The sequence below is a fragment of the Anabrus simplex genome, chromosome 2 (assembly GCF_040414725.1).
Source record: "Anabrus simplex isolate iqAnaSimp1 chromosome 2, ASM4041472v1, whole genome shotgun sequence".
Taxonomy (NCBI): domain Eukaryota; kingdom Metazoa; phylum Arthropoda; class Insecta; order Orthoptera; family Tettigoniidae; genus Anabrus; species Anabrus simplex.
In genome coordinates this window covers 1022156234-1022177809 of record NC_090266.1, presented here as the reverse complement: position 1 = coordinate 1022177809, position 21576 = coordinate 1022156234, and the positions used below count along the sequence as shown (strand labels likewise).

At 38.0% G+C, this 21576-nt stretch overlaps 1 protein-coding gene across 2 annotated transcripts in view; it reads left to right on the top strand.

Moving 5' to 3' along the window:
• The window catches only part of LOC136864642 (maternal protein tudor), a 356675-nt gene that overhangs the window by 142111 nt on the left and 192988 nt on the right, over positions 1–21576 (top strand). For both annotated transcript variants that reach the window (XM_067141905.2, XM_067141906.2), the window contains one exon: positions 1625–2265. In XM_067141905.2, coding sequence (XP_066998006.2) covers positions 1625–2265 — 641 coding nt within the window. The remainder of the gene's footprint in view (positions 1–1624; positions 2266–21576) is intronic.

The following is a 21576-nucleotide window of genomic DNA, read 5'->3' as shown; positions in this document are numbered from 1 at the left end:
AATCCTGAAGGCGAGATGGTAGATCGAATCACGAATGAAGAGAGAACTGAATCAAATTGGTGAGGGGAGATCGATTCGGCTAAATTTGATGAGAAGAAGAGATAGAATGATAGGACACATCTTAAGACACCCAGGACTTGTTCAATTGGTTTTTGAGGGAAGTGTAGGTGGTAAGAATGGTGGGGGTAGACCAAGGTATGATTATGACAAGCAGATTTTTTTTGCTATTTGTTTTACGTCACTCCGACACGGGTAAGTCTTATGGTGATGATGGGATAGGAAAGGCCTAGGAATGGGAAGGAAGCGGCCATGGCCTTAAAGTACAGTCCCAGCATTTGCCTGGTGTGAAAATGGGAAACCACGGAAAACCATATTCAGGTCTGCCGACAGTGGTGTTCGAACCCACTATCTCCTGGATGCAAGCTCACAGCTGCGCGCTCCTAACCGCACGGCCAACTCGCCTCGGGGACAAGCAGATTAGAACAGATGTAAGCTGCAGCAGTTATGTAGAAATGAAACGGTTAGAACAGGATAGGGTGGCACGGACAGCTGCAAGCAGTCTATAGACTGACGACTCAAACAACAACAACAACAACATTTAACTTGCAACTATCTCACACTCGATTTAAATCTTTGCTGTGTGTAGTTTACTACTTCCACTGTTGCCTTCACTGCTCCTTGCCTACCTTTGTGCTGCTTCCCACGCCTCAATGACACTCCATCGTAACTTGTTGAACTCTCATGTGATGTTTGTTAAGTGACACTGAACAGCTCTTGCTTCATAACCAATATCATAACCATTAAAAATGATAATAATGTTATTTATTTTATGTCCCACTAACTACTTTTATGATTTTTGGAGATGCCAAGGTGGCAGTTTTGTCTTGCAGGAGTTCTTTTATGTGCCAGTAAATCTACTAACACAAGGCTGACATATTTGAGCACCTTAAAGTAATACTGGACTGAGCCTGTCAACTGGAGCTCGGAAGGCCAGACACATTCAGCTCGGATTGCTTCATAATTGACTACCACTGTATCTTGGTTTCTTTCACTAATGAGGTATAAACTCGTAGAATTCTCTGTAATTCTGAATCTTGAAGCTGCTAACTTTATTCATACAATTATTTCGTTTGCAGAGAATTCAGGGTTCTTGGTTATTATTTCATTAGGTACAGCTTGTGCACAGGATTACTCACTTTTATACATCGTGACGGTGTGAAATGGGTGGAGATGGTGAGTGAAACCAATGGTTAATGTGAATCATCATTTCTTTCGTATGTTGCTGAGAGTGACTTCCGGGAAACAGACACATCTGTTGCTGGACTAAGCTACATAAGACATGTTCAAACCAATGGTTCCACTGTAGTTTAAGATTGACGTTTGGTCTGATTAAGTGGCACACTGATAGAACTTTTGTTCATGTGTTTGGTCTAATAAAGAGCTAGTTCCTATAATCTATGGTCAGATTTTTGGAACAGACTGTTTAGGCCTAATATATTTTAAATAGTGTATATATTATCAATTTTGTCTTTCTGATTGCATGAATATCATAGAAACTTAATTGTTTGTTGCATTTAAAGTTTATGAATAAGTTTTAAAATCTTACTCTGTTTTATGCTTGCAGGAAATATGGTGAAAATGAATATGAGACTCGACTGGAGAAGAATAAGGTTTTGCAAAGAGATCCTGGTGTCAGGTGGAAAGGACCTGGCAAGAATGAAGAGAACAATCATTTGGATGAAAATGTCAGGAGTGAAGAGAGTTGGGGTGATCATGAACAAAGTAATATTGGTTCCAAAATGTGGAATCCAGACATTTTAAAAGAAAAGGACAAAAACTATGGACACAGAGATAAGGAAAAAGAAAAAAGGTGGGGTGGGCGTGATGTTCCCAAGCGAGAAAGGGGGCGTTATGAGAAAAAATGGGCTGGAAGTGAAGAAAGGGTTGTAATTCCTAGAAAATTCACACGTCAACATGATGGTGAGGACAGAAAATGGTCTGGAGGCGATAGAAAGCACGGCGCTCGAGAAGAAAGATTTGATGGTGGCAGAAAATGGAGTTCTCGTGAGGGAAGGAAAGGTGGTGATAAAGGATGGACCAGTAACCATGGTGAAAGGCATGGAAGTGGTAAATGGACTGGTGAAAGTTATAAAAGTGATTCACGAACAGGATTATCAAATGAGCAGCGACCTATGAACTTTAAGAAGAAGCCTTCACATTCTATTGAAAATTCAAGAAGGGATGAAGCAAAGACATCATTGAAAGGTAAGTAACTGTTAGTTAAAAATTTGGTTCAATTTGACACCTCACAACAGCAGCAGCCAGTAAATTATCAACACCATCAGTACTGAATACTAGGCAATTTCATCAATATTTATTTTGTATTGCGACTCTGCTTCAGATTTTTATAAAATTGTAACATTTTAAAATAATAATTTTTACAATACTGTAAATGCATAAGACGTGCACTTGCTTCAGAATTATCTTGAAATTGTTCCTTACGGTCATATAAACAGATTAAGCTGATTACATAGTATGGTTTGTGCAGTTAAAAAGGCTTGTATTTGGGAGATGGTGGGTTCAAGACATACTGTTAGCAGCCCTCAAGATGTTTTTCCATGATTTTCCACTTTCACATTAGGCTGTATCTTAAGGCCATAGCCAATACCTTTCCAATCTTGGTCCTCTCATTTCCAAACATCATCAGAAACCTTGGGACATTGGACATTGCAAGACATTAAACAAAGCAACAAAAAAGATATAGCCACCATCATAGATGTATACAAAGTAAGTCAAATAAAAGATTATAGCTCACTGTCCTGTGGTACTTATCCCTGTTGAGTACAGTGTGTTTTCCACCATTATTCTCACACGATCATGTTCTTCATGTAATACTTTTTTTTTTTAGAAGATTGCTGGATACACAAAGTAGTACACTATCATCCATGCTGGTAGCATGTGTCTGTATGAAAAGCTTTCGTGGTTCATTTCATATAACGTGCATTGCAAGCATAATACAGTAAAACCTTGGATTGCAAGCAACTTGGTCTGTGAGAGTTTTACAAAATGAGGAAAATTTTTAATTGAATTCTAACGTGATAAAAGAGTGAGGTTTTGCACTACGAATAGTACTCGTCTGTCTGTTGAGCATCACGTAACTGCAACTGAGTTACTTGGTTTTCCCCTCCCCTTTCCTTCATGCTGTGGGATTGTGGTACTCTCCTTCAATGCCTGAGTTCAGTTAATGTGCCTCGCTCCTATAGTCAACATCCATATGAGTGTATACGCACTATACTGTATACTAGGTTATAACACTGTAATTGTGTGTGTTGATAGATAAAGTTATTTGTGCCCAAGTGTAGTGACTGTTATTTGGTAACTTTACTACAACAATGTGCCCCATGAAGAAAAAAAAAGTTGAAGAGAAAGGCATTAAGAAGAAGATGATGATTACAGTGAAAGTTAAGAAGGAAATAATCAAGAAGTATGAACTAGGTATGTCTGTGCCCAGTATCACAAGAATTTACACAAAGTTTACATCAACTATTTGCACAATATTAAAAAAGAACTAAAGGGCCTGGATGCAGCAGAAGGAGTCATGAGAGTATCTAGGCAACATTCACGTGCTCTAGAATATGTAGGAAAGTTGCTTCTGTTGTGGATCATTTTATAGCAATATATATTTTTGGGCTGTAGAATGAATCATCTGTGTTTCAGTGATTTCTTAGGGGAAAATTTGCTTTGATATATGAGTGCTTTGAATTACAGAACAAATTATGTTCACAATCCAAGGCTTCATTGTATTCCATCTGCATATTTTATTTGTTGTAGAATAGATGCATTCTAGAAAATATAATTCTGTTAGCTTCCTACAATGTACTCAGTATGTTGTCAAGTATGACATTTTCAACAAGTTATGCTGCAAACTTATTGATGAAATAGGTTATAGCCATCTTGTTAGCAGCTTCAGCCACCCGTATTCATAGCCTTTGAATTAACTGAGTAGGAAATAAAAAAGAGAACTGTAAACTTGGACAAATAAAGATCAGAATTTAGACACACCAGACCTAATATAAACATGTTTTAAATGGCCTGTCACAATCATAATCAATATTTGAACAGAAAAATATTTAGTTATGAAAGTATGAGTACAAACTAGATTACAGCATATAAAGAAAAATGCCGGGATTAGAGAATGAAAGAGGAACTCCCAACATTAATGGAAATGACCCATTTTCCCATGATTCCCACACAACCTCTTAACTTACAGGCAGAATTATCTTGACGAATCATGTCTACGTGGGGAAGTGAATGAAGGGAAGAGTAAGTGCTGGGGTGAAAATAAATTTTGGAGTAAGTCAAGGTTTTTGGAATAAGTTGGGGTCGAAAGTTGTAGAAAGGAAACTGACCTAGAAATGGGGTGGCAATCTATGTCAGGGAAGAAGGAATTCCCCGGGTCAGGGGGAGGTTGATAAACTTTTATTTTGAGCAAGGGTCGATTCGTATTCTCTTTCAAGGTAGATAACATCATCAGGGGATGACGCACTGCTCCTCTTTATGAATAGCTTGAAATTATTGGCATAAAATTGGTAGACTGAATCAAAAACCTGTGTTTTGAAAGGAGGAATACTCATTCTACTAAAAAGTTTTAAAATGCCTGTATTGTAGTCACTGATAGACTCATGTGCTCTGACTTGTACCATCAAATTCATTGGACATTGCAAGTAGTGATAAATGGAAGTACAATTTCCTCCTTCACTTCACAGACCGAGCAAGTGGCCTCGCGTTTTGGGTTACATAGCTATCAGCTGACATTCAGGAGATAGTGGGTTCGAATCCTACTTTTGGCAGCTCTGAAGATGGTTTTCCATTGTTTCCCATTTTCACACCAGGCAAATTAATTAAGGCCACAGTTGCTTCCTTCTCACTCGTAGCTCTTTCCCATCTGATCGTCATCATAAAACCTACCTGTGTCGGTTTTAAAAAATCCATTCACAGTTCTATGTTCAAACAAAGTTGTTAATCATTTGAGTACTTCCTTACCAGTATGCTTGATGACCTATGGGTAGAGCAGAAATATCTTTTATCTTTTCATTTTGAAGCTGGCACATCATTATTATGCTTAAGTTAATTTCATTCACTTTCAGTTTCATGGCTGTCAAATCTTTGAGTACAGATTTTGTCATTTGCACATTTTTCACAGCACAAACACATGTTGGAGCTAGTTGTGCAAATAAATTGGTACCTGAATGAGATCTCTCCAGTAGAATAGTATGCTTTTTAATAAGCAATCCACTGTTTTCCAGCTATCTCTGAGCAACAGCAGACAGTACATTATCAACTTTATATATTTTGTTAAGAAAGAAGCCATACTTTCCATTGTCAACTCAGTTAACTTAAAAACTTTCCACTCTTCTGAGCACACAAGTTAAACATAAATATTACACTATAATGTGGTTTTTACAGGTAGGTTATAGTGTAATATTTATATTTGTTCACTCTCGGCTGATTTTTTTCTGTGTGAAAGGTCACTGTTTTAATTTTGTTGTCTTCTCTTTCCCCATTAAGTCATCATTTTGCATTAGAACAAGAAACAGGTTTTAACAGTTGGAAAGCACTTGAAGGAATGAGCGAGCACTCAGTACTAGTGTTAGCTACTGAGTGTATGATTTGAAGCAGTAAATCGATTCAGTCAAGTATCCGAGTGAATCGATATTTATGTTTAACTTGTGAGCTCAGAAGGCTGGAAAGCTTTTAAGTTACATTTTGCCATTTGTATGGCAACATAAAAGTGAAAATAAAAAATTTAACTTTCAGCATCTACATATAACTTCAAACCGTACTTGTAAGGCTTATATGTATGTAGAATGGGAAACACTCGCAGTCAGATCCCTATATATCAGCTTTTTTGACAGAATAAACCTTTATACACCTCCTCTGAAACTTTTTTGTGTAGCAATACTGCCAATTGCAGGTAAAATCCACCTTTCCTTGACTATATCTGGTTTCAGTTATTGGTAAGAGGTAAACATGTTAATAAGCCTGATCTTATTTAACTAGGACCTACAACTGTAATTCCAGAAGTGATTCAACAACATGATATATGACTTTTGAAACTTGATGAGGACATGAGAATCACAACTCCCTAGCTCATAGAGGACAGAAATAGTATGTATGCAGGTCAAATATTTCTGCAATAGTGAAGGGCCTTTCACCCCCACAAATAATTGTTCTGTTAGAACAAAAATATAGTTTTAATGAAAATGGTAGTGGCGGGGAATTTGTTCACTCTCGGCTGATGTTTTTCTGTGTGAAAGGTCACTGTTTTAATTTTGTTGTCTTCTCTTTCCCCATTCTCTTGAAGGAATGAGCGAGCACTCAGTACTAGTGTTATCTACTGAGTGTATGATTTGAAGCAGTAAATCGATTCAGTCAAGTATCCGAGTGAATCGATTCAATCAATCAATCAATCAGTCAATACTGATCTGCATTTAGGGCAGTCGCCCAGGTGGCAGATTCCCTATCTGTTGCTTTCCTAGCCTTTTCCTAAATGATTTCAAAGAAATTGGAAATTTATTGAACATCTCCCTTGGTAAGTTATTCCAATCCCTACCTCCCCTTCCTATAAATGAATATTTGCCCCAGTTTGTCCTCTTGAATTCCAACTTTATCTTCATATTGTGATCTTTCCTACTTTTATAAACGCCATTCAAACTTATTCGTGCCGGGCTGAGTGGCTCAGACGGTTGAGGCGCTGGCCTTCTAACCCCAACTTGGCAGGTTCGATCCTGGCTCAGTCCGGTGGTATTTGAAGGTGCTCAAATACAACAGCCTCGTGTCGGTAGATTTACTGGCACGTAAAAGAACTCCTGCGGGACTAAATTCCGGCACCTCGGCGTCCCCGAAGACCGTAAAAGTAGTTAGTGGGACGTAAAGCAAATACCATTATTATTAAACTTATTCGTCTACTAATGTCATTCCACGCCATCTCTCCGCTGACAGCTCGGAACATACCACTTATTATTATTTATAAGTTTCATATTCCGTATTGATTGGATTCAATGTAATAGACAAGAAAAATGTTCCACCGATCAATACATTTATTTTGAATGAATTATTGCACTAGTACTGGTTTCGGTTTGTTAGGGACGAGGTTTGTTGCTAGTTTATATTTGATTTGATTAATTATTCGGTTGATTATTTCTATTTTAAAACCGTTGAATTTTGCTAAGCTTTTAATATAATGAATTTCTGTTTTTAGACTCTTTGGTGATAGTGGGATTTTTAAAGCTCTGTAAATTAAACTGTAAAAAGTAGCTTGTTTATGGGAGTTGGGGTGTATAGATGAATTTTTGATTGTTATTGGAGTGTGACAAACCTAAAAAATCTAAATTCGCCACTTTTACATACAATAATCCAGGCATCTACCAAGCAACAAACCCTCTAAAAAAACAAAACATTAACATTGCCTTCAAGACGACAAACACCAACCGCAGCTTGTTTTTTAATCACAATACACTTAACATAAACAATAGTATTTACTCAAACTCAGGCATATACAGGCTCAAATGCATGCAATGTGAAAAATCATACATTGGGCAAACAGGCCGGAGCTTCCTTACTAGATACCAGGAGCACTATAATGCCAATAGACATAATAAATTTTCAGCCATGAGCTCTCATATGAAAGATACAGGTCATCATTTCACAACTATCGAACAGGACCTAACAATCATCAAAATAGTAGGAAAAGGAAAATTAATGAACGAATTAGAAAACATTTACATATATCTGGATCAACATTACAACAAAGATCTAAATCTTAATGATCCCGTCGAAATAAAAAATCCCTTATACGAGACTTTACCCAATTTATTACAATCTTTAAATCCAAATTTAAATAAAATCCTTAAAAATCTTAAACTAACTTCCAATAAAGATCCCGACTTCCCCTTAAAGGTACCTCCCTTCGTCCCCGCCTCTGCTTATCTTCCACAGCCAATAGCCCGTAAGCTCAACCCTCCGTCCACCTCCTCTTCTCCATCACACCCCTCTTCCTCAATTCCACATCTTCAACAGCCAATAGCGCACAAGCTCAACGCTCCGCCCATTTCCTTCCCTCCATTACATCCCCCTCCCTCAGTTCCACACAGATACAACACACGACATTCAAATCTTACTCGTTCCAAGACCATACAGACAACCAGTTCATACTGCAAAAATCGAGAATGTAAGTAATTGAATATACATCATTTCGCCTAATTAACCGTTTTTTCCTCTAAACTTCATATCTTTCATTCTCTTTTCATTACAGATTCTTCACCATATATTCTTCAATAGTTAGTCTATATTCAAAACTACAGCCAACAACAAGTAAGAATGTTCCCATTTAACTATCAGTACACAAGTTAACAAAGATCTATACGGCAACATTCAATTACGAACTCTTTATAACTCCTTCAACAAGATTACCGAGACCGCGAACCCACTACATAAATAACGAGACTAATGGATTAGTTGGATCCAACTTTATAATCTACATAGCGCCATACTGCAGTTAAATATCACGACATTTCAACAAGAAAGTTTCAGTGTCATCTCAAGTGGCTACTAAATTCCATTAACCTTCTCTCCAACATGTAAATCAAGTTGCTTCCAGCCGAATTTCACTCGAACTTTGATACGACAACTTTAGCCATAGACCTTCTTGTTATTATGTGGTTAAGGCCTAGTTTGTCTAATTTATAAAATCATTTTTAAATTACTAGTGTAATATCATACCAACTTCAAATTTTTTCTTCACAAACATTTTAAATGAAGTTTTAATTAATAATTATTATTTAAGAACTCATAACAATTTCTCACATTGTATAATTTCACTCTAATCTTATATTCTCATTTTATATTTTTTACCATAACAATCAGGATCCTGATTTTTATCTTTAAGTATGAGTGTAAAAAGGCTGATGATGCCCTTTTAAAGGGCGAAATATGTCCCTTCAAATTTTTTTTAATAGGATGTAAGTCCTAATTTTGTAAATTTTATTGTATTGAATAGGTTGATCCTAATAAATTTTAGTAATATCTTAAATATTGTGTACTTACCGAGAATATAATTCAGTTTCCAAGTTCTTTGAAATCATTTAAGAAAAGCCTAGGCAAACAATTGATAGGGAATCTCCCACCTGCGCAACAGCTCTAAATGCAGATCATTGATGATTGTGTGTATAAATATTTTTCATTTAACTGTATAGGTCTATACTTATTTAATGGAGTTGTCACTGCCGGGGGAAGGCTTTGTAACATCAAAACTTAAGAGCTGGCCGCAGGAGGATCAAGAATCTGAAAGCTAGATGATGCATAGGAAAGCAGTTCATAGAATGAAAACCAGATGGCAGCAGCAAGCATTGAATGTTGTTGCTGCTGTCTTATCGGTACACACTACACAAATGCATTAGGATCGATGACTCTAATGAGCCGTGAATCGGCTCACTGTATCGGTTCAGTAACGTGAACGGAATCAAATGAATCGAATATCCCATTACTATTCAGTACAGGCTCCCTCAAAACAATACTGCGCCGGTCACATACAAGAGCACTCACGCTCGTTAAGTTAAACTTTCAATGAAATGACCAATTCTGCTATAATACATTGATTAGAAGACAGAAATTACCGCCATAGACATAATTCTTGTTTGAAAATCTGAAAGTTACTGAAATATCTTACACGTTGAACTCGAGAAAATCGCATTAATAATAATGACAAGATTTAAAGAAATCTGATTCTAATATTCGGAACTTGAAAACGAAACGGTGATCAAGGAAACTGTGAACCAATCACAAATTCACACCAGTAATGACAAAGAACTCTTGACGCTACAAAGTACACTCATATTTACTTTCAAATAATCATGAAGGTGGCGCTAACAAGGGTCTTGGATCCAAGCTCCACCAACACACACATTTTCATCCACGCATCATGCAAAAAAATCAGAAATCGTGACAGCATGTTCTCGTACACTTTTGAAATCCCATTATATAATGAATCTAGTCCTTTCTGACTTCAATTAAAATATTTTTTTACATTTACATTTAAGCCCCGAGACCTTCATTGAGTCTCAAACATCAAAGACAAATTATGAAACATGGCTAAAAGCAAAAATCTGACTTATAAAAGAGAGAAGACATTAACCACTCAGCTATAGAATCATGATAAAAGAAAAAGGCAAGCTGTGACCTCATGCAATCGGTCCACATGTACTTTACAGTTATTTACATCTAAATATACAAGCTTCCCTACAGTTTACTGAGATAGGACGTAGTCTTCTCAACCAACAGCCAAACGTACTGAAATTACATTATAAACCCTAAACTACCCCCTTAGCTACATTAAAACATGTGCACAAGTATCTTATGACATTGTAAATTATCGATTCCGGCACATGCATTTCGGTCAGCTGGCTTCCATCCTTTGTGGCTAGCAGATGTTCTCATTGTGATGTCTTCAAATTGAAACTCGTACAGTCTATGGATCTCCATCCTGGTGTAGAAATCATGTTCCCGATGTCTTGCTGCATCTGCTGGTTTAGAACTTGACTACAACATTCTGTTTATTCACGGTATTACAACGGGGTCAATGCAACCTGCCAGTTACCATCTACAACACTTGGTTGTAGCTTCCCCATGACCGTGAAAACTGGTTCTCATTCAGCCGCGTGACAACTCACTGCTTATCTAACACTGTAACTATGTCAATTTTTCCTTTCACTCCGCATTTCACCCATATGTCACAACTCTACATATGGTCACAGTACACAATGCTGAACTAGAAACTGTGCTACCTATCAGGCATTCGTGTCCCATGAAAAATCTACTTTACTCCACCTAGGTATAAACTTGAAATAGAGAGGCAACTGTTCGTGTAAATGTTCATATCAAATTGTTCTTTCCACCTAAATTTTGCAGACACTAAAATGTCGTATTTATGAGAGTTCACTTTCACCCAGGAATGTTACGGCGTAATGATCAAGTTGTTATCTTGCCATTGTTCTTACAGGCTCCCCTTGCCTACATAATATTCATAGCTTGCTTCTAATGATGAATAACAAAGTAAAGTCTGAGCATATTGACCTAGTGTTAGAATGTCCTAACAAACTTATAATACCTGACTTCTTTAACTCCGCACACGCAGTAAGTAGACACTTCTACTCAAGACTCGACTACTTCGAAGATTCCTGGCAATTGCCAGCTAACCCACACGCTGCTCACTTTTATTAATTCGCCTCCACATCTGTTGGCCTACGCTCGTTCAGGGCACATCTCTTGTTTTAGGCAGTGTCTTGCCAATATTGAAATGATGCTACCTTTCCATTGGTTCAAATCACTGCATCACCTATGCTTACTTTAAACTCATGACGTGACATTCTAGCCTCATTTCGGGCTTCCGAAATGTTATCCGTTGGTCTCTGCCCCTGTCTGCCATCATTCCCTTGTTCTGAAGCATGTACTTGAAGATCGTGCGCGCATCAGGTAGCGACCCTTCTTCCTTAATTTAGCTTGCAGACAATAGACCACCAGCGCCAAATGTCCTGTCGAGTTGTGAAATATATACCCTGGTCACTCCAAGTCATCAAGACTTAATAAAATGAATGTTCACTATACTCTCATTAAATGATATTACAGCAATAAAATGAGTACTTTAATAAGGGTTCACAGTGAAACTTAGATTTTGGAACTGTGAATTTAAAATTAGTTGAATATTGAATTCAAATCCTAGGACTTGTATTTGCCCAAGTGCAATTCAAACTCTTTCTTCAAGTGGAGATGTTAACTCAGTCTTTAAGACAGTGCATAAGACTTAGATGTTCATAAATACAGCTTGAAAGATGATTAACACTTATTCTACATTATGATTGAATAGACTTAACAAAGTAACTTCAGTGAACAGACATTACTCTTTTTAACAAGTGGTTGAAGGTCATGACAATACTATCCATGTTATTAAATGTAACAAAGTGGTTCCAGTGAACGAAACACAATTCACTCTCCGTAAATATCTACCCCATATTATCATTATGTTATCATAACGTGTGAATGGAACTAAATTCACATTCTATAAATAACAAGTATCATGTGTATGTTGTAAGAGCGTGTGAACAAACTAAATTCATATGTCTGTATTCAACCTGTCATCTTGTAACCATAGATAGTGTACCAGGAAGGCATAGGCCCTGGCACATATAAATTATAAATTTTATTTTCTAGCATACAATTCAGTTCCAGTGCATGAACAGCTGTGTGAGAGAATGTTCTCGTACCTACTGCACGACACGAGGGAGAAGGCGAGTCAAGCAAGGTCAAGTGACGTCACCGCCTCCTGAAGCTTACTTCCCCTTCCGAAGTTTCTCGATTATATTTTTACAAACTTTTTAATGCCTGGACCGATTAACACGAGACCAATGCCAAATTATAGCTAATGTTCTGGAAGTAAAACCCTGCAAATTTGAAGTAAATCCGTCCAATGGTTTCTGAGATATGACAATTTAAAGTTTGGGAGAAATACTCGCCCCTCATCACCTGATTCCAAGCGCTGCCCACCAGACGTGTATATATAGGCCACTGGGCCAAGGCCATAGTCAGTGCAGTCCTGTGTACAGAGTCATGTGTGCACAGTGTGTGTAGAAAGTATGCTCCGTCGCGATTCGCGAGGACATAATAGTGGCCGTACTCAAACGCTGTTGTAATAGTAAAAGGACGTCGTACCGTACGTGAAGTTTCCGCCGAGCCGCGACGACTGTAAGATTCTAGATGTTTTTCAAGGTGAATTAGCGTGATATAATACTTGCAAATTTATTATAAAGGTGAAACTATAATAGGAAGTAACAAGTGTCTAATATTTCACTGACTAAAATACGACACCGTGAACTGTAGTCATTCCACATAATTCTAAACTGTGCTAATATCATAAATCATTGCGTGTGGTAAACTGAAATCGTAATTTAAAACCACTTCTAAGACATATTTCCCTTACAGTGAACTGTGTGAGACTGTATTTACTCAACATTCGTCCCATAACAGGGTAAGAATTAACTATTTTCATTGTGCACTGTCTCGATCTTTCGATCACTACGGTGAGAAATCCAGAGAACATTAAGGACATTTTTCAATAATATTAAGTAGTACGGACTAGTGTGGTGTGAATACAACCATAAAACCGCCTTAATCTGTTAATAATATTTGTTCAGAGACTGTGATAGATCATGTTTTCAAGTGCTTATGAACTGTGTATATAAAAACTGTGTTTTCTACAGCTTGGACTGTGAATGTTAATTCAACGCCGTTAAATCAATATAAAAATAGAACTGTGCATTACGATGGTGTCTAATATTAATATCCACAATATTTGTGAATTCAATAGTGCCAATTGAACTTTCCGTGTTCCAACATTACTTCCAAGAACAACGGAAATCTTGGCAAAAGTGCTACGAGATCCTGCTACATTAAATGTCACTTCCAACGAGGGATTTACATGGTTTCTTCAGTTATGGTACCCATCGAGGGACGTCGACGAGGGAGATTGACGTGGTATCTTCACTGAACATCGCCGGTGCTGAGTTTGAGTCTTCGTCCGCACTCCGCAGAATGTTCCAGACACCGTACAGCACAACTCCAACATTAGTAAGCAGATCTTCTTGTAATCTAAGTGAGTAATCACAACTGACTGACTTTTTACCAAGCACTTTGTTCAGTACAGTGCTCTTACAAGTGCTGCGTGTGGATATTAATTTATAATTTCATCATCAGTTAAAAGTTCATATTTTGCTGTAAATTATAAGTCATTAATTAATTGAAGTGCTTTATTCGTTTCATTTTTTCAATTTAAACAAACTGAAAGACATACTGCAAGAGTTCGAATATTTAATTTATCAAACTTTCCATGACAAGTGTGTGTTTATTTTGTGTTTCAAAATTTAGAAAGACTGTAGGTCAGCACCATAAATGATGAACTGACAATTTCCAAGGTGCTAAGTAATATGTGTGTGGTTTAACATTTAGAAAGATTCATGATCTACAGAAGAACAATAATTATTTTTGAAATTCTCAAGCAAACAGACGTCAAGAAAAACATAACATAAATCTTTTCTTTTACATTTTGGGAAATATTAACTACCAAATTGAGCTGCAAGTGCAGGGTGATATATCTGTGGCTATTATTAATAAATTTTATAGAAAAAAGAATTACCATCTATTATTCGCCCTGCGATATTATCCGTCTCTGTACCTGCTCCAAAAAAACACTGGACACTACCTGAGATCCTTCCCATCCTCAAACCCCAAAATCATTTCCCAGTACAATAGATAGATAGATAGATAGATAGATAGATAAAGCCTTTATTTTCTGTGGTGAAGTTAAGGCTCTTGGCCCTTACTTACCCTTAACCACAACCGTACAAGAGTTCAATCCCCAATTTTAGGTTAGCAAATGTTTGTATATGACGATCTCCCGATTTTAGGTTAGGAAATTTTCGTAAAATAATTTGTAATATAAAGTAGTAAATATCATGTGAGTTTGTTAAATTAAGGTGTAAGAACATAATATTGTAAGAAGTATTTGTATAGTTATGGAATACTGCATATGTGCAGCATTATATTTTGTATAAATTTCTGTTTGGGTAAGAGTCTGTGCACATGGCTTAGCAGTGAAGATTGTGCAACCTGGGAAACAGTGACTATATCGGGGAAGATGGTTGAAGTCGGTTAAAAGTGTTGCAACAAGTGGTTTAGAAATCCAAGGTATGGCCAGGACGTACATGCTTAAGATGGTAATTCATCAATGTGAATGAACCTACAAGATCACTATTGGTGGATCGGCAGCTCGGAACCAATCCAAAAGCTCCGCTTTCAAACGAGGTTGCGTTGACCAGGTGACACTTGAAGATGTTTCAGTGGTAACGTTGTGTCCAATATACTTTGGTAGACGCTACGCTACATGGAGCAAGCCTATATATACACGTATGTCCGCGTACATTTTTTTTTTTTTTATTGAATGATTGGGCCTGGCATTTGCCTTGCATCTAGTCAACAGACTTTTTTCCTCCATGGTGAAATTGTTTTACGGAGTGTTGGAGGAAGCATATTGTGCACGTGTGCAACCAGATGTTTACTATTACTGTTACAGCATATTGCTCACTTGTGCAAGCAGATGTTTACTATTACTGTTCATGACCATTGCAGTTGCTGTTGATGATGATTACCACTACAAAGTCTTTGCTGTACAAGTTCTTTATGGGTGCATTACTGTACTATTACGGAGTCATGACGAGTGCATTACTCGCTAATTCACGTTCCCAGTGAGCAGTTGGTGGAATTTCTATAGAACACTTTCCCGCCTTCTCAATACTTGTCAATAAAGTATTGTTAAGGCGGGAAAGTGTTCTATAGAAATTGAATATAAAGCAATACGGACAGGATTAACCAACATGGTTAAAATAGTCAATTCAGTTGGTGGAAGACGCTGCATAGTGTTCTTTTATAAGTAAAACTCTGGATTATTCCTCTCCGAGGAAATGCACGCTGTGGGTAGTGTTTTATAGGTAATCTGGAGATAATATGTTGTTGGGCACAGAACTGACTATTGCTAGAAGAAATTGTAGGCCAAGTGTTCAGTGCTTTGTGTTTTTTTTAATTGAATGATTGGACGTGTCATTTGTCTTGCATCTAGTCCACATTCTTTTGTACATGGTGAAATTGTTTTATTAACAGTGTATAGTAAGGTGACTGGGTTTGTTTTACATACAGTTATAACCCGGGATAAATAGATTACCGAGCTCGGTAGCTGCATTCGCTTAAGTGTGGCCAGTATCCAGTATTCGGGAGATAGTGGGTTCGAACCCCACTGTCGGCAGCCCTGAAGATGGTTTTCCGTGGTTTCCCATTTTCACACCAGGCAAATGCTGGGGCTGTACCTTAATTAAGGCCACAGCCGGTTCCTTCCCACTCCTAGCCCTTTCCCATCCCATCATCGCCATAAGACCTATCTGCATCGGTGCGACATTAAGCAACTTGCAAAAAAAAAACAAACGATAAATAGATTCCACAGTGATGTTGCTATTGTGCTTATGTATATGAGGTTAAGAAGGGACAGTCATCTTATCCGTAGGATACAATCTATTTGAAGCGTGGCCTTCAGAACTATGTATAGTTGTGGTGTATAGCTTGTAGATATTGTTTATGGATGTTTATTTGGGTCTCATCACGTGATGATTATTGTTGGTGTTTTTCTTTTAATTTTGTTTCTGGTGTAAATTCATGCATTGAAATTTGTGGTAAATCTTTTATTGGTGGTGTAAGAAAAAATCTGGCATGCTACCCAGATTTAATTTCTTGGTTAAATAGTAACGGGTAATGTAATGAAGCAGGTTTGGAGCCTCGTCAGCCTGATGACCATCGCCTTGGAAGAGGGACTTCTTTCATCCTCTACAGAATTAATTATTCCTGTAGACTTTCTGAAGGTTCTGCCCAATTTCATTATTTATACTTTATTCTAGTTATCATTTATTTCTAACGTATGTTCACATTTTCGCTGGTAAAAATAGTAGTGTGAATAGTGACAGTATCACCGACTTATAAATAATTCAGATAATAGTAGGACGTAACAAAACTTGCTATGCATTTGTGTTCTCTTACTTCGAACTATGTACTTTGGAATGCATGAGTGAATCATTTCTTTTGTAAATATTTAAAAATAGTGCCAAGTGAATGTTTGTTTAAGAGTGCACGTTTTGTTCCTATTGATATTCAAACTGCAAAATAATCTCTCTATTTCTCACAGTGCAGGTATAGTAAAGTAATGTTCGTGTTAGATTTTATTGACATTCTATACAGTATAACCCCGTTTCTTTACTCCCTTCCTGGGAATCATTAAAACCATTCAATTTGATGACAAACTGCACCAAAATTCAGTCGAGTGTACATAACTGTACCGAGTGAGTGGACCCTGGAACTCAGCCTCCCAGACTGTATGAGATCTACCAGAACTTCTTGTCGTCATGGGAATACACATGGTTCCATGGTACATAGAGCTAACCTGTGGTGTGGGGAAGGAGTACCAGCAGCAAGGGACATTGCCTGCCGCAACAATAAGGACATACACTCCTCTTTTTTCAGCTCCGGCTGTATTAAAGGTGATATGCAAACTATCTTTTTGAATAAACGAAAAATCAATTAAAAAGTTTATTTCAAAGCAAAAACCTTTCTCTGCACGCATTCCAATCATATACCATACTCACCGTGTGTAAATCCATGCTCTTCAAGCTACCCAAGTACGGGCGTTTCTTAGTACAGTAATGGCAAATGTTGCTGTGGAAGTCTCGGAACAACTGAGTTTGTGGGGTGGAGAACGATGTTAGTGGAATCGTGCTCAAAAAAGTGGAAGGGATGGTAAATAAAGTACATTGTTATAATGCAGCAGGAATAGATGAAATTAGACTTCAAATGGTGATATATAGTGAGAAGACAGGGATAAAATTGGCTTCATAGAGTAACAAGGCAAATGTGGAATGTTAGTGAGGTACCTTCTGATTCAACAAAAGCAGTAATTGCACCTGTATATAACCAAGGGAACGGGAAGGATTGTAACAACTATTGAGGTATTTCATATACAGTATACCAGGCTAGGTGTTCATGGCATTTTGGGAAGGAGGGTGAAGTCAGTAATTAAGAGTAAGTTGGATGAAAACCAGTGTGGTTTCAGACCAGAGAGGGGCTGTCAGGAACAGATTTTCAAGGTGCGCCAAGTAATTAAAAAATGCAACGAGAGGAATAGACAGTTATGTTTTGTAGATCTAGAGAAGGCGTATCGCAGAGTACTGAGGGATAGCTATTATCCATATTGAGGAATTATGGGAGTTACAGAGGTTTTTTGCTTTACGTCGCACCAACACAGATAGGTCTTATGGCAACGATGGGACAGGGAAGGGCTAGGGGTAGGAAGGAAGCATCCGTGGCCTTAATTAAAGTACAGCCCCAGCATTTGCCTGGTGTGAAAATGGGAAACCACGGAAAACCATCTTCAGGGCTGCCGATAGTGGGGTTCGAACCTACTATCTCCCGAATACTGAATACTGGCCGCACTTAAGCGACTGCAGCTATCGAGCTCGGTCTTACAGAGTTTAGGCTAGCCTGTAGTCTTTCACCTTGGTTGTTCATAGTTTACATGGATCACTTACTGAAAGGTATAAAGTGGCAGGGAGTGTTTCAGTTAGTTAGAAATGTAGTAAGCCGCTTGGCCTATGCCAACAACGTAGTCTTAACCCTCCGTTCCATGCATCACGTCGTGAAAGTCTGCTCTTTATTATTTTTTGGTATCACTGGCCTACAAAGTAAGGCAGAAGGGGCTGGCTTCTTAAAGCTTCCTTCTGCAACAATACAAAGGCCATGACAGAGTGAGAATATCTCAATAGTCACCAGGCTGTTGATTATAGAGGTTTATATTGTCAACTGCAGATTTGCGGAGTCTCAGTCCGCAGGCGTATATTGGTGACTTGTTGATCGTATTCACTATTTTGGTAAATCATGCATTCTTCTGTTGTTATTTATATAATTTTCAAAGACACCGACTACTTAAAATCGAAGGTTCAATTTGAGTACATCCCAACTACAATCAGTCTTCGTCTTCAGGAAATCTTGAGACTTCCTCGTGTAAAACCACCAACGAGGCCTGAAGTAGAATCAACCCCAGGGTGATGCAGTTTCTGCGATCGAAAGAAAAATAGACCAAACAGGTTCCAGTGCAGATGTTTTGAAAAATACATCTGCCTAGAACATGCTCCTGCACACTTGTGCAATGACTGCTGCAACAGAGCACACATTATAATCGATGCAGAGTCAGGCAATGACGAATAATGTCTGAATCAGTTTTGCTGACTTTCAAATACAGTACATAGTTTATATTAAGTATTGCATTAATTTACAATTGCTTTTGCTTGTGATTTGCACTTAATAACATTTTGAATTTATCCTAAAGGATAGAAATGTTGATGTAAACATTGTTTATGTATCAATTTATTAATATAAATAAAATCAAAATAAAGTAATTTCAATGTAAAATGGACTCACAAAAGAGAGAAATAACAGATTCTTGGAAAAAGAATGGAAACTAAAGGAAAGGAAGCTTACAAACAATTGTAGACCGTCAGCGATGTTGCAGCCAAGCGCACGTTTAACTGAGGGTTAATGCTCGACTGTGCAGAAAGCTAGCAGTCTAATATCTTGGAACTTGAAAATAGGTGCAATGAGTATGATATGAAAAGTATTTCATTGTTTAAAATAATTCACTGTTCATGTATATGAAACCTAAGAAACCACTTTTCGCTAACTTATGCATTTGTGGAAAGCGTCCCCTAGAAATTGTTAGTAAAGCTCTGTCACATTTCTTGAATCATAAATGGCTTACATTTCATAATCACACCTTGGGTCAATCAAGCGATGTCCAGCCAGAAGCAATTCTGCTACCATAATGGGGTACGCCATATCGCCAGCGACTTTACTCAGATTGACAGATGGCGAAATATAACCTGTCTAACTAGAGGGAGCCAACAGATTAGGGCAGAGGAGTTCCTGCAGGAGGGTAGTGAGTGGTCACCCAACATAGGAAATTATGCTAAAATCCATAACTGTAACCGTTTTACCCAGATTGGGCAACTTGTGGGCAGCTTCTTACCCAGAGTTAGTGGCTGATTTTCTCCTATAGAAGGGTGGTTTCAGCAAGGGTATGTAGCTGTAAAAATTCTGTTTCATTGAAAAACATGATGTGGATTATTCAACAAAGTGACACAGAGTCAAGGGCATTCCCAATTAAATGACATGCAGAAGGCTTGCCTGACTCCTGTGAATAGTGGGCAGAGGCTAATGTATTAAGTGCGATTACAGCTAAAGAAGATAACTCAGAAAAGAACTAGATCACCTGTTCGGAGCGAGGAGGTACATTTTGGATCACTAAATGTCAAAACAGTCATTCGCAAAGGGAATAGAAATCGTGGAATTAACGAGGGGAAGGAGGCTGGACACATTTTGCTTGCAGGAAACTAAGTGGAAGGGCCAGCAAGCAAGGGAACTGGAAGAAAGTTTCAAGCTGTTCTTCATTAGTTAAGATGGCTGGAGAAATGGTGTTGGAATAGTACTCCGCCCTAGTTTAAAGGAGAGAGTTACGGTAGTGACTACAACTTTGGACAGGATTAGAGCAATGTGTGTGACTTTGGAAGGTGGAGCTGTGTATGCACTGCAGTCAGAATGTAACATGGAAGAGAAAGATGAATTTTGGGATGACTTGAGTTGCAGAATAAAAAGTGTAAGTGATCTTATTGGACACATAGGAGAGTACAGTGTGGTACAAAGACTAGGTGTGAGAAATGACAAGGACCAGACTTCACAGTTGCTGCTGTTCTCATAGTATTAAACGCCTCTAAACTGAAGAATAAGTTACAAATTCGGAGGTAGAGAGTAACAAATTGTCTACAGTCTATATTGTAGATTGGACAGCAGAGAAATAGGGGATTGTAAGATGCTGCGTGGAGAAGTGGTGAGCCAGCAGTAGGAGACGTGGTCATGGAGTGATTGCTTTCAAAGTTATATTAAGGGGAAGCAGCTCATTAGCAAGATGTGGGACAAAGGTAGGGATGAAAATAGCAAGAGGCTGTACTTAAGAGGCTAAGAAACAAGCAAAGAAAGCAGTAGCTGAGGCCAAGCATGAGGCACAGTCTGATTGGTACGAGAGCATAGATTTGAAAGAGGCCATAATGAAGACACTCGGGATTGCAAAACGATTGGAAAGGAATAACAGGGATGTGTATGGAATAAAAATGATAACGTGTAAATGGTAAGGTGCTGTATGCAGACAAAGATATTTTAAACCAATGGATGGAATACTTTGTGAATCTTCTAAATCAGCAAAACTTAAAATTTAAAAGACTGGACAGAGGAATGGGTGAAACAAATATGGGCATGATGCAACAGATCTCCAAGTCAAGGTAGCATTAAGTCAAATGCAGGATGGAGAGGCAGTTGGCCCTGATAACAACTTGGTGGAAGTATGGAAAGTTTTAGGGAAGAAAGCAATTTTTTTCTTTTTACCAACCAAGTCAGTGATATGACATTGGAACAATGCCAGAAGAATGGAGGAGGAGCCTGTTGGTTCCAGTGTTAAAGAAAAAGGCAATTACAGTTAGAGTGACATTGAACTGATGAGCCATTCAATGAAAATCTGGGAAGGAGTGATCACAAGAGACTGTTCAAAGATAGAGATTGGAAAGGTATAGTTCAAGTTCATGCCTAGCAGGGGAGATATTGATGCTATATTTGCTCTGCACCAACTATTGGAAAAATATGGAGAGAGAAACAGTGAGCTTTCAGTGGTGTTCATTGACATGGAGAAAGCATCAATAGGATTCTGAGGGATAAATTATGTAGATGCTTGAGGAAGAAAGGTGTACTTGAGCATTACGTTAAAGTAATCGAAGATATGTACTGCAACAGTACAACAAATGTCAAAAGTGCATCAAGATTCAGAGGCACTTTTTC